At 34.5% G+C, this 13,330-nt stretch overlaps 1 protein-coding gene across 2 annotated transcripts in view; it reads left to right on the plus strand.

Moving 5' to 3' along the window:
• Nucleotides 1-13,330, plus strand: part of RNLS (renalase, FAD dependent amine oxidase) — a 244,351-nt gene that overhangs the window by 7,050 nt on the left and 223,971 nt on the right. For both annotated transcript variants that reach the window (XM_011361614.2, XM_023531459.1), the window contains exon 4: nucleotides 2,524-2,682. In XM_011361614.2, coding sequence (XP_011359916.1) covers nucleotides 2,524-2,682 — 159 coding nt within the window. The remainder of the gene's footprint in view (nucleotides 1-2,523; nucleotides 2,683-13,330) is intronic.

Below are 13,330 nucleotides of genomic sequence, written 5' to 3' on the forward strand. Positions count from 1 at the left end.
GAAAGGAAAACTTCCTGGTTAGTAAGAGCAACCACACTATCGCCCCTGACTCTTGGAAGATATTACCTTTGGGGTGATTTTGCCAGTTGTGTTAGATTTGGGTCTGTCATCTACTCCAGTGGTTCTCACACTTTAGTGTGCATCATAGCAAGCTTGGGTAGGGCTTGTTTTAGACAGACCACTGGGCCTAAACCCCCAGAGATTCTGATTCAGTAGATCCGAGTTGGGGCCTGAGAATGTGCATTTCTAACAAGTTTACAGCTGCTGCTGGTGCTGCTGGTCTGGGATCCACACTTAGAGAACCCCTGACATACACCTTGCAGAACACTTTGGGGCCACTGAGGCCAGGATGTTTGGCTGGGTATGGAAAATTTTTAGGACAGTGAATTTCAGTTCCCTTAAACACAAATGTAGTTACCAGCACTGATAACAAAGTATGCTCCTTTCAAAGGGATTATTATGTAAAAACATAATTGGATAAAACAAAATCAATTTACTTAGTTGAGGTCCAGGCCAGACACAGAGTGAGGCAAGTGTGGCAAGTAAGTTGGGGATGCAGCACCCTAGATAGATAGAACAGAGTGAAGTGTTGCTGCTGTGGTTGGAGTAAAGGAGAGGATAGTTGTGAGTTGAAAGTTCTATTTATTTGCACCTTCCCTAAGCAGGAGCCTTAGAGAAATCCTCAGGCAACTTGAAGCACTGTTTTTTTAAGCTCCTGCTCTAATCTTTGAACAGAGTGATGCTAATTGCCTCAATGAGAGATTGCCCCAGGGTCTAGTTAGCACCATGTTCCTTCGAACATATTTGCATTTGATTAAAAAAATTTGAGTACTTATTATGTTGTAGCATTATTCAAAGGACAGTGAAAGATGTAAAGGTACATGAGACCTGGAGACCTGACATGGAGGAGCTTGGAATATTTTTGAATAGATAAGACATACTTAAAGCATGCAGATATTTTGGATCATTGTCAGAATGTGAGATAAAGGCAGTGATGGTTGAAGGACATCATAGATGAGAAGGATCCCATTGAGTTGGAGCAGCTGCAGAAATGAAGCTTCGTTGTTTGCCGAGTTTGGACTTAAGCTAGATATGTCTTGGCTGGGAACACGTGTGTCCCAGATAATGATGAACTGAATTTTTTAGTGTGCTTTTTTAAAAAAAAAAAGAATTTAAAAATTTTCAAATACAGTTGACATACAATGTTATATTAGTATCAGGTGTACAACATAGTGATTACACATTTATGCAACTTACAAAGTGATCACCCTGATAAGTCTAGTAAACATCTGACACCATACATAATTATTACAATATTATTGACTATATTCCATAGGCTATGCTTTGTATTCCTATGACTGTTTTTATAACTGGTAATTTGTACATTTTAATTCCTTCCCCCTTTTCAGCCATCTCCTCAACCCCTCTCCTATCTGGCAACCATCAAAATGTTCTCTGTATCTAACTTTCAATGTGCTTTTTTTCTCTTGTTCCTTTTTCATTTTTTTCTTTTCTATTTCTGAGGCTAAGTAAAAGTGGATTTGTTTCTAAATCTGAGTTTTCTGAAAATTGGAATATGAGGTGAGTGATACCTCATATCCTGTACCAAGGAGTCTTAATGATTTGTTTTCTTATCTTTTAGTTTCATAATTTGTTCTCTTAAACAAATATTGATTAAATACCTGGCAGATGTGGAGTACTATAGTATATATGTTATATGTTATACATAGTACTATAGTATATATGTTATATGTTATACATTTAATCTGTAATTCCTGGCTCGTGAGGCTTACAGATTAAAAAGGAAGAAAATATTAAATAACTACTCAAGTTATTTAATATTAACTATTAAATAACTACTCAAGTAGTTATTTAATAGTTAAAAATACTTTTATAATAAATTCAAAGAAGGAAAATGTGATGAGATAGTCTAGATTGTATTTCTGTTAATTCTGATTCTTCTTAATAAAGGTAATTAGTCCTTGGATTTCTCTTAGAGAACTTTTTTAGGTTTAATAGAGAATATTAATTCCTTTAATAGGGAATATTGCTCTTTCTTGCTATTACTAGAGAGAACTGTTAACACTTTTACTAAAATATGTACTTGTTCTGCAGTGATAACGAGCTTCAAACTCGGATGTAGCTTTAAATCGTGCCCAAACATTTCTGAATCAGTTTCTTTATCTGTGAAATTAATTATGTGATGTATATTAAGTGCTTGGCATGGTTTTGACATATTGTAGATGCCTAATGAAAATGAGCTATAGTTACTATTATTAATTGTAATAGTATTTTTTTTTTTTTTACCTAAAGCAGGCATTGTTAGAGAGGTCCAAGGGTGCCAGAAGGAGAGGAATTCCCACTTAATGAGAAAGAAAGTAAAGAAAGTGAACCCCAGGGGCTGTAGAGGACAAATGGCACCATTTAATTCTCCTAAGTGGATCCAGTTGGTGACTGTTCTCTTCCCCGTCTTCCATATGGAAAATCCTGATTATGATATACATGATTTTGCTTCTAGAACAGGTGCTGATATCTATTTCAGACAATGTGTGACCCAGATCAACCTGAGAAATGGCAAGTGGGAAGTCTTCAAGGAAACAGCCTCCCCTGAGCAGTTTGATATTGTTGTCCTCACAATGCCAATTCCTCAGATTCTTCATCTTCAAGGTGACATCACCAACCGTGAGTTTCAGCCTGTGCTGTTTACTTCAGGGAAAGGGATTTCTTTGCTAGAGCATGAATTCAGTTTAACTCAATTAGTATGGATCCTTTTTATTTGCATATTTTAAAAACTGATGCTATAGCCTGATTCACGATGAGTCTAGGTCAAACTGAAACTCATAGAATTTTTTTCTTAACCCATTAAAAGTTGAATGATTTTCTTATTGTTCTCGCCTTTAAGAAGTAAATATTTTTGATGGGTATGTAATAGTATGGCCTATAAGAAGAGTAATCTCTTTGTGGCCATCCTGAAGAAAAGGAGGTTTTTGTGACACAAGCATTGGTTGTGTGAACCCTGGCAAACCTCACCTCGGATTACTCTCGTGTATGATGAGTCTCATGTTTTTCCTTGCTTGGGATTTGTTGGCTCACTTTTTACCTATCTTCTCCCTTGTCCTCTTAAAAAAAACAGCTTTGAGATATAATTCACACACCATAAAATTCATCCATTTAAAGTATACATTTTAGTGGTATTTGATATATTCACCAATATATGCAACCATTACCACCCTCAATTTTGGAACATTTTCATCGCCTCAAAAAGAAACCCCATATCCTAAAGCTGTCACCTCCATCCCCATCCCTTCCCCTTACCCTAAGCAAACTGTATTTTACTTTCTGTCTCTATAGATTTCCCCATCACCTGAATTCTTAAGAAAACCCTTTCTATGGCTTTGCTTTGCCTCTACCTGTGCCAGGTTTCGCTGATTTTTCTCCTGTCTTTAATCATGTCTAACAGTCTGACACATTGAAATCATGACTTTTAGAGGATGCCTCATATTGCCCTGAAGTTCATGAGTTATAATAAAGTAGAGCTTGGCGATGGTGAGCAGGACTTCAGATTATATGGGATGGTGGTTGATATTGACATACCTATTGCCTTTGGCTTTTTTGTTGTTGTTGTTGCAAAACTAAAGTTGATACTGAATTTGATTGCGAAATGGCCTTTTATGCCACTCTAAGAAAGACAACTGGTAAGAATTATGGTTTATATAGATCATAAATTTAGAACTGTAATAGAAATTATTCTCTGATAAAGAACACAGATGCTTATTATATCTTGAAAGTAATTTACTTTTCCTTGAATGTCAGTTCCACTATGCAGTAAAAATATAATTTCTTTTCTAGTACAGTGTTAGATAATATAGAAGAGATTGGAATATTTATTAGCTAGCTGTAGGCAAAATAGAAGACTGATTTCAAAGATGTCTTTCTCTAGTCTGTTGCCAAAGTCTGTTTTAAGTAGGTTAATTTATTGCCTTGGAGTCTGTAATAATTAGATTGATTTCAAGACTGTGTTAAATAACGTAGTGTAACATTTTACTAAAACACAGTTATTGGTTAGTGTATTTAATTGTACTGTAAATTACATATTCCAATTTTTAACGGCTACTTAATTTTGTATCTGAAGAGACCCTTCAACATTGCATTTTGAAAGTATTTCTTAGTGACACGTAAAACATAACACCGTGCCATAGACTGACTTCTAAGATGTGTTTAAGGACCTTCCAAATAACAATTTTATTTAGATCTTCTATATCCTAATGTTTTGAGTACTTGAAGTGTATTAGGCTTAGAGAAATAACTTAATTTCCCTACTATTATTGTGGTATTTATTTATTTATTTAGGTAATTTTTGCTTTCAGATGTTTTTGGTACCATGTTATTTGATTCATAATATATCTTCATTAAATTTCTTTGTTACATCCTTTTTACTGTTAGCCTTTCAGAGATACTTTATTTCGGAGGCACCTTTTTAATTTATCTTTGAGTCCAATCATTTCATAAAGTTATTTAATAGTTTTGTGTCAGTTTTGTGTGGGACATATTATTTATGTTTTTACTTGAAGATTCAGTTTTCCCCCTATTTTCAGCTAAGTTTTCTTCTGATATTTGAAGAATTATTTCTAGTTCATTTATTATGATCTTAGAATATCTTAAAAAATACAAAGTATCTCCCCCCCATATCTGCCATTTTGTCTCAGCTCACTTTCAACTTTGGTCTTTGCATTACGTTTTAACTTTCTTTTTCTAGCCTTCTCTACATGTTACCCATGTAGTTTTTGGAAGTGTTCCTTTCACCCCTTTATTGAGATAAAGAAGTCATGAAATTATTCACTGTTTTCAGGTTATTGCCTATTTGTTGCTTCTAGGCAAAATTTTTCTGATACGTATTTTTCATCATCTCATTTGTCATTTTCTGTTATGTTCCATTGTCTTTCTCTGCGTAGGTCCCTTTCTAATCATTACTCATCTTTACATGGGGCCATTTCTGTCAATTTTGTAAAGAATACTGTTATCGGGAAAGGCCAGCCATTTCAGTTAAAATATGTTGCCTCAGAATACCTTCTATATAAATTTTGTAAATATCTGTGAATGAATGAATGCTAATGATCATTAATAAAATACTATATTTATTAACATGGAAAGATTTCAAAATATTTTTAATTTAAGAATAAAAAGCTGCATCTATATTTCTTTCCTATCTACCAGAAGTAGTTTGATAGAAACATTTTAATGTTGTTATTGCTTAAAGATGATTTTCATTTTCTTCTTTCTATTTTTTGAATAGACAAAACTTTAAAAATAAGGATAGTTTACTCTTGCTCTTAAAAATGATATTGTTGACACCATCTGAAAAAATATATCGTGCTGAAAAGAAATATATTTTTTTCCCTTTTTATTTTTTTAGTGAAGAGGTATGGCAGAATATGTAGGCTCTTTATGATGAAAAAGTTTAAGAATGATTGCCTTGGTACTTTGAGGGTAAAGATCTTTGAGTTGTCGTATTAGCTCAATTCAGAATTGGATGCCATGCAGATAAGTCTGTGTTTTCTGCCTTATTATGAAATAACCCACGCTGGCAGTAAATGATGAACAGAATGTCCTAACAATGATGACACTTTAATACTCTTGGGTCTAAAATAAAAACATACGCTTTCTCTTTATAAGTTACCATAATGACTTCAGTATGAGGAAATAGTTAATCTTTTCTCTCTGTGTTTTCTGGAGAACTTTAAATATACTCTTGTTTGATTATTAAACATCTTCATTTTCTATGAAAAGACATTCATTTACAAAGCTATATATTGCCATCTGGTGGATGCTGGTATATATTGTAGTTCCCATGTGAATTTTTAAACTCTAGAGGACTATGAATGAAGATGATTGAAATATAGAATACATATGAAGCGATAATGTAATTCATAGAACCGATAATATCACAGGAAAATAAATTTAGGCCCAGGATAATTAATTTACCCCAAAATTCATAGCCAATTAGTGACAGAACTATGACTGTGCTACAGGTCTCACAGGCATACAACTACAAGTCTTTGGCTTTCATTGTACTTTTCTTCTCATTCTCTCTCTCTCTCTTTCTAAATCATGTCTAGCTTTTAGGATCAACAGAAGTACCATCTCTTATATGAAAGACTTCTCTTTTGATTAGTGTGGTGTGGCTTTTCCCCTATCTCTCCCTTTTCTTATTTTGCTTTTTACTGAAGAAATGAACTACTTTTTTTTTTGGCAATTACTTATTACCTTTATTACATTCACCCAGTTAGGAGAACATGGAAGCTTTATGAACCATATCGGGAACCTCTTATAATTCATAATTCACCTTCTGGTTCTATAACTATGCTATTCTCTATATATTAACATTAAAGATTATCTTACTTAATTTTCACAATAATCCTAAGGAATTATTTTTATACTTTTCATTCATGGTGGTGATGCTGAGATGCAAACCTTAATAGTGTGACTCCAGAGCCCATACTGTTAACTACTGTTACACATGGCTCTCCAGTTTGTCCTTCATATCTTATTATTGATTGTTTCATATAGATTTGAGTTCCCATAATGTCCTACTCATTCTTTTACTTAATTAAAAAAAAATCTTTTCAATTATAGTTGACATTCAATATTTTATTATTTTCAGGTGTATAGCATAGTGGTTAGGCATTTATATAACTTATGAAGTGATCCCCTGTGATAAGTCTAATGCTCACCTGGAACTATACATAGTTATGACAATATTATTAACTTTATTCCCTATGATGTATTTCACCTTCTCATGACTACTTTGTAACTGCCAATTTGTACTTCCTAATCTCTTCCCCTCTTTAACCCAGTTCTCCAATCCCCTCCCATCTGGTAGCCATCAGTTTCTATTCTTTGTATCTATGAGTTTGTTTCTGTTTTGTTTGTTCTTTATTTTGTTTTTTAGATTCCACATAAGAAGGAAATCATATGGTATTTTTCTTTCTCTTTCTGACTTATTTCACTTGGCATAATACCCTCTAAGTCCATCTACATTGTCACGAATGGTAAGATTTCATTCTTTTTTATAGTCAAGTATTATTCCAGTTTTTATGTACCACATCTTCTGTATCCATTCATCTGTCAGTGGACACTGAGGTTGCTTCACAAATTGGCTTTTGTAAATAATGCTGCAGTGAACATAGGGGTGCACATGTATTTTCTTACACCATATACAAGAATAAACTAAAAATGAATTAAATACTTAAATGTATGACTTGAAATCATAAAACTCCTAGAAGGAAATGTAGGCAGTAAGCTCTTTGACATTGCTTTTAGTGATATTTTTTTGGATATATCTCTTTGGGCAAGAGAAACAAAAGAAAAAATAAATGGGAGTGCATCAAACTAAAACATTTTTGTACAGCAAAGGAAACTGTCAACAAAACAAAAAGATAACCTACTGAATGCGAGAAGATATTCACTAATGATACATCTGGTAAGGAGATAATATCCAAAATATATAAATAATTCATACAACTTAACACCAAACAAACAAACAAACATTTTGATTAAAAAATGGGCAGAGGACCCGAACAGAAATTTCTCCAAAGAGGACATACAGATGGTCAATAGATATATGAAAAAGATGCTCAACATGACCAATCACCAGAGAAATGCAAATTAAAACACAATGGATTGTCACCTCACACCCATCAGAGCTATCATCAAAAATCAACAAACAAGTGTTGGCGAGGATGTGGAGAAAAGGGAACCCTTGTACACCGTTGGTGGGATTACAAATTCCACAGCACTGCAGCCACTATGGAAGACAGTATGGAGGTTCCTCAAAAAATTAAAAATAGTACTAACACATAACCCAGCAATCCCACTTCTGGGTATTTTCCCTACTAATTCTTGATCACAATTTTTCCACAAACATGCCTAATGAAAGTCACTAGTTAAAAAATATAAGGGGTACTTTCGAGAAGATTTTGATTCTTAGAGTTTGAGTAGGACCTAGGAATCTGTATCTTTAACGTGCACTTCATAGGAATTTTTTTCCTTTCAGTTTGGGACTTTTTGCTCTATAATAGCACTCATCAGATTTTATTGTGATTTTTCTTTTTTAGCAAGTGACTTCTCTACTAAGCCATAAAATCCACGAGGAAAAGGGTCCTATAGGCCACTTTATTTCCACTCAGAATCAAGTACCATGTCACCTGCAGACCCACACGCCAATAGTATGTTCAATCAATATATGCTGAACGAATGAGCATCTGTTTTATTTCTCAATTTGATTATAAGCTCTTTCAGATAATCTTAGAGTCTACTGGTCCTGGATTGGTCCTGGTTCACAGTGCTAGGATAAAACAGTGAACCTTGGATGGATTATAGTATTTAAGGACTAGAAGGAACCTTGGGGTTCATTGTTTTTTCCACCCTGATTTTAGAGATGAAGAATTTAAGACATGATCTTCCCTGTACACAATCACACAATTTATTAGGCCAGACAGGAGAGTCAGTATGGTTGAGAAAAAAAGAGGCACCTTTCAAATATCTTTATTGTCTTAATTTCATGTTCCCCACACATTGAAATAGAGCTTTTCTTCAGGCTGTACTGGAAAATCTGGGCCTGAAATCCCTGCCATAGTTCTTCCATTTCCCAGCTAGGAAAGTAGCAGAGGCAGTGGGAAGGATGTGAGATAAACGTTGTAAAATGAAATAAGTGGTACATGGTGAGTGATTATGAGGAGTGAGGAGCCTGGAAGGTTTATTTCCCCTACACCATGCTGTCTCCCACAGGGGGCTCCTCAAGTTTTCTCCCACATGCTTAAAGAAATGCATTTTTTAAAAGGTCTCCTAGCTAATGTGCTTCCTTAATAGTTTAGTACTCTATGTCATATCCTTTTAAACAAGAATGTTATTATTTTTTCTTTTTTTCTTACTAAAGAAAGAAAGAAACTACATCTGGTGCTCGAATCTCCCCTTAAGTGTCATTCTTCCTGTCCCTGTGTATACCCACATGTACTCTTGCTCCAACCAGATGAATCCATACAGTTGAAAACCATATTTATCTGATCAAAAACATGTCAGTATAGCTTCAGGGGGAAAATATGCTAGCCGTGCCCTGCTATTTTTGGACCAAAGGCCTCAAGCCACCTAACATCATTTCGGGAAACAGATGAATGAAAGCAAAAGTCAGATTTATGTAAAGCATGTGGCCATAGATTAGAAGAGTCACCAAGGAAAGTTGAGAGAGGCAAGGAGAGTTAGTCTCCTTTCTTTAAGAATACTGGTCTACTGCAGCTTCTTTGAATGAACCATACATTCTCCATCTGTGCATCTGCTCACAAAGCTCCCTTGCCTGGAATCGTTTGACACATCCTCTGTGTTCTCACTCCTTCAGGGTCCAGCACTGGGCCTATGAGTTCTTCGGAGGCTTCTCTTACAGCCCTGTTCTTCAGGGAAAGCACCTCAGAGACTTTCATAGCACTTGGTTTTTATAATACTTACTGAACTCCTAGTATTGGCTACTCTGTAGAGGGTAGGTAATTTGTAACCAAGCTCTGCCACTTATAGTCTGGGCGATTTGAGACAAGTTACTTAACCTTTCTGAGCTCTGGTTTCCACATTTATAAGATGAGGATAAATAGCATCATCTATCACATGAGATTATAGTGAAGATTAAATGAGATAATCTGAGTAGAGAATTTATAAGTGTATTGGGTGCATAGAAAGCACATAGCTATTATTACTACTACCAGTAGCTTTTTAATGTTTATGACTTCTTTACCATTCAGGAAAAGGTCTGAGATGTCTATTTGAAGGATAATATGCTTGGTGTTGGGGATTACACAAGACCTTTATTTCCAGAATTTTAGGATACCTTACAGATATAGTCATTGTTTTGAAAGAACATGACAACTGCTTTGAAAACTCTATATTAACTAACTTTTAATATCACTTTTGTAAGAGGTATTAGCCATTGTCTGAACTCTTTTACAAGTCAACAACCACAGTTTTATGAAAGCCACCTCCCTTAAAGGAAGGTACAACCACACTCCTCCCCTGCCCCTCTTTCCCTCACATCCACAAACATGTACCATAGTGGAGAGACTAAACACCTTATTACATCTGTCACCATCGATGTGACCTCCTTGCACACTGTTTACAGGATTACCCATATCTCTGAGGAAGCATCATGATGGGAATATTTCTTAAGTGTCCCTAACATTTTTGTAAATGCTAACTCAAATAAATTGAGAAGATACAATGCCCATTTGCCAGGCATTCTCCTGAAGTTATGTGTATGGGCAGAAAATCTCAGATGAGCTTTACTTCTGACAAGTGAAAAGCGATGTTTTGAGAGAAACTGATGTGAAAGCATCCTTGTGAGATGATGTGGTCTGAGCTCTTGTTTCTGAATAAGGAAATGGTAGTGGGAGTCTCCGTGGACTGTTCATAATTATAAGTCAAATGCGTACGTAAAACAAGGCAACCAGAAAAACCCTGGATAGCAAATATAAGAATATTGGAAGCAAATATAAGAATATAATAGGAAACATTTCTTTGCCCTTGTGCAAAACAGTGGTATATTTGTATCCAGAATACTCTGTGGTCACTTTGAATTAGTCTACAACATTAAGGTGTAAAAAATGTCTGTTCCTTTATTTCTCTAAATTGGCAAAATATCTGCTCCAAGCATTTCTCTACCTACTTGATAATAAACCCACCCTCAGTCATCATTAGAGCTTCTTCTCTTCCCTTTGGGATCATACCAGAAACCCAGGCTTTTATAGGGCCAGAAAACTGGAGAGGCGTGGAGCTTAAGTCCATAAGGTTATAGTCATTCCTGTTGCTTCTGTGTTGTGTAGGGCTTTGGCCCAGCCTTGTCCTCTGACATCAGTTAGACACGTTGCCTCACGTGGACTCTTGGAGCCTCTCCTGGAATAGCAGTGCACTGACACTGAGATCTTTGCACTGCTTTTCAGGCTGAGAGGCATGCTCCACAGGCATTCTGCAGCAAAATCCTTCCTGGTCAGTGCACACAAGTGGTCAGTGCACACAGTGCACAAAAAGGCCTTCTTGATGATTTTCGTTTTTAGTTTTCTTGGCTAATGTATGTCTCTATCTGGAAAGGAATCACCCAAACCCCTTCCTCTTAAACATTTCATCTCCACCCGCTACCCTCCCCTTCTCAGGGATCCATCAGCTTAATCCACCTTAAGATCCTGCAAGAGAAAGACGCTTTATTTATTTTTGTGTGTGCGTGAGTGTGTGTGAGAGAGAGTTGTCATCCTAACCTTTAGAAACGTAACTATGACCATCTCTTTCCTAGATTGGAAGGTGGGGGAAGGAGAGTTGATTTTCCCTCAAAAACTGATCTTAGTAAAATCTTTAATTTCTGGTTGCTCTATGATAGCAGAGATGTGGTAAATTACAGAAAGTGTCAAGGCAAACTATAATAACCAAAGGTTCATATGCACATAAGAATATAAGCTAAAAGAAATTAAAACTTCTTTATTTAGAAATCTAGAGCTCTACAGCTCTGCAAAGGAGATTAACAATGGCAAAAGATGTCGATATAAGAGTGTGTGTGTGTGTGTGTGTGTGTGTGTGTGTGTGTGTGTGTGTGTATGTGTAACCATCCTTCCCCTTTTCTCACCTTAGTGCTCTAGCCAGCAAAACAAAGCTCTTCATATTGTCCTCTCACTCTGTTCTCCTTTTCAACCTCTGGCTACATACTCTGGCCTCAGATATCCGACCTATCAACTTGCACCTTAAAGTTGTACTTAAGGTACATAAAATTATTCACTATTTTTTTATTCTAATATAATAATGTTTTTTTATTCTAATATTATAAAAATATTATGTATTTTTATTTTAATTTTATTTGATAGTTTATTGATGAAAACTTTGAAAGTAAAAATAAAATAAAATTTACTCATAATTCTAGTCCTCTATATACTAACCCAGTAAATACATATTTCTAGATATTTTTAAGGTAGAAATAAAAAATATATTTTTTTAACTTCATAATACTTTGGGAATATCTTTCCAATGCCAATGAATGTTCATGTGTGTCATGATTTTTACTACATAGTGTTCCAGTCTTTGGATTTACCTTGATGTATTAAAGCAGTTTGATGGACATTTTAGAAGATTTTCAGTTTTATAAAGTATTGCTTTGACAGTGCAAAACTGAAACAAAGATTTTCTCCACTAAACTCCTTTTCTTGTGGAAAAAATTATTTTACTATAGAGTAGAAAAAGGCCTTCTTGATGATTTTCGTTTTTAGTTTTCTTGGCTAATGTATGTTTTATTTTTCTCTAGAGTCAGTCAAGTTTCATTAAAAACTCAGAATATTAATTTGAATTACATTTAATTTAAATGTTCATTTAGGGAGAATTGATGTCTTTCCAATAGTATACCTTCTCATCCAAGAAAATGTAACAGTTCTCCATTTATTTAAGTATTTTGATGTCCTTCAGTAAAATTTTGTAGTTTTTATCTTAAGATCTTATATATTTCTTATTAAGCTTATTATGAAATCTTTTATGATATTTTTTGGAGATTATGAATAATATCACTTTTGTTATCTTATGTTTACTTAGATGTTCCCAGAAAATACCACCTAGCTGAGTTTTAAATTCAACATGAAACGCTTGTTTCTTTTGATAGGGGAATTCAACCCTTTTATATTTATTACAGAAACTCCTATCTTGCTTTTATCCTTTGCGTTGATGTCTATTATTTAATTTGTTCTTTTCTCCCTGCTTTTACTATTTTCTTATATTTGCCATCTTTATCAAGTATCTTTTATTCCCTTCCTCATGTTGTTTGTTTAAAGGATCTACAGTGCTTTGTCATTCCATTAATGGTCATCATCTCATTCTTCTCAAACAGATTTAAACCTATTTAATCCCCCTCCTACCTCATTCCACAAATATTTTTTGAATGCCTACTGTATTAGATATTGTTTGGTAAGATAAAAAATTAAGTAGTCTTCCTCTCCCAAAATATTTTTTTTCATTATTTTAAATAACAAACTTGATTGGTAATTTTATAACAAAAGAAACAATCTAAAGTTGAACTAAAAATTCATTACCTGCCCCATTCTCCTTTTCCAATCCCCAGAGATAATTAAGTTTAGTGAGTGCTCTTCCATACCTTGCTCCACGCATATTGGTGCCTTCTAAACATATTGTTTTGAAATTTACTTTTTAAATCTCTTTAGATAAATATTTTTTTTCCATTTAACAGCTGCATAATTTTCTATAATTTGAAAGTAGCAGAATTTAGTTTTTCATATCTTATTGTTTATTAATGGACAGTTATGTGGTT

This window comes from Pteropus vampyrus, unplaced genomic scaffold, assembly GCF_000151845.1.
Source record: "Pteropus vampyrus isolate Shadow unplaced genomic scaffold, Pvam_2.0 Scaffold68, whole genome shotgun sequence".
NCBI lineage: Eukaryota > Metazoa > Chordata > Mammalia > Chiroptera > Pteropodidae > Pteropus > Pteropus vampyrus.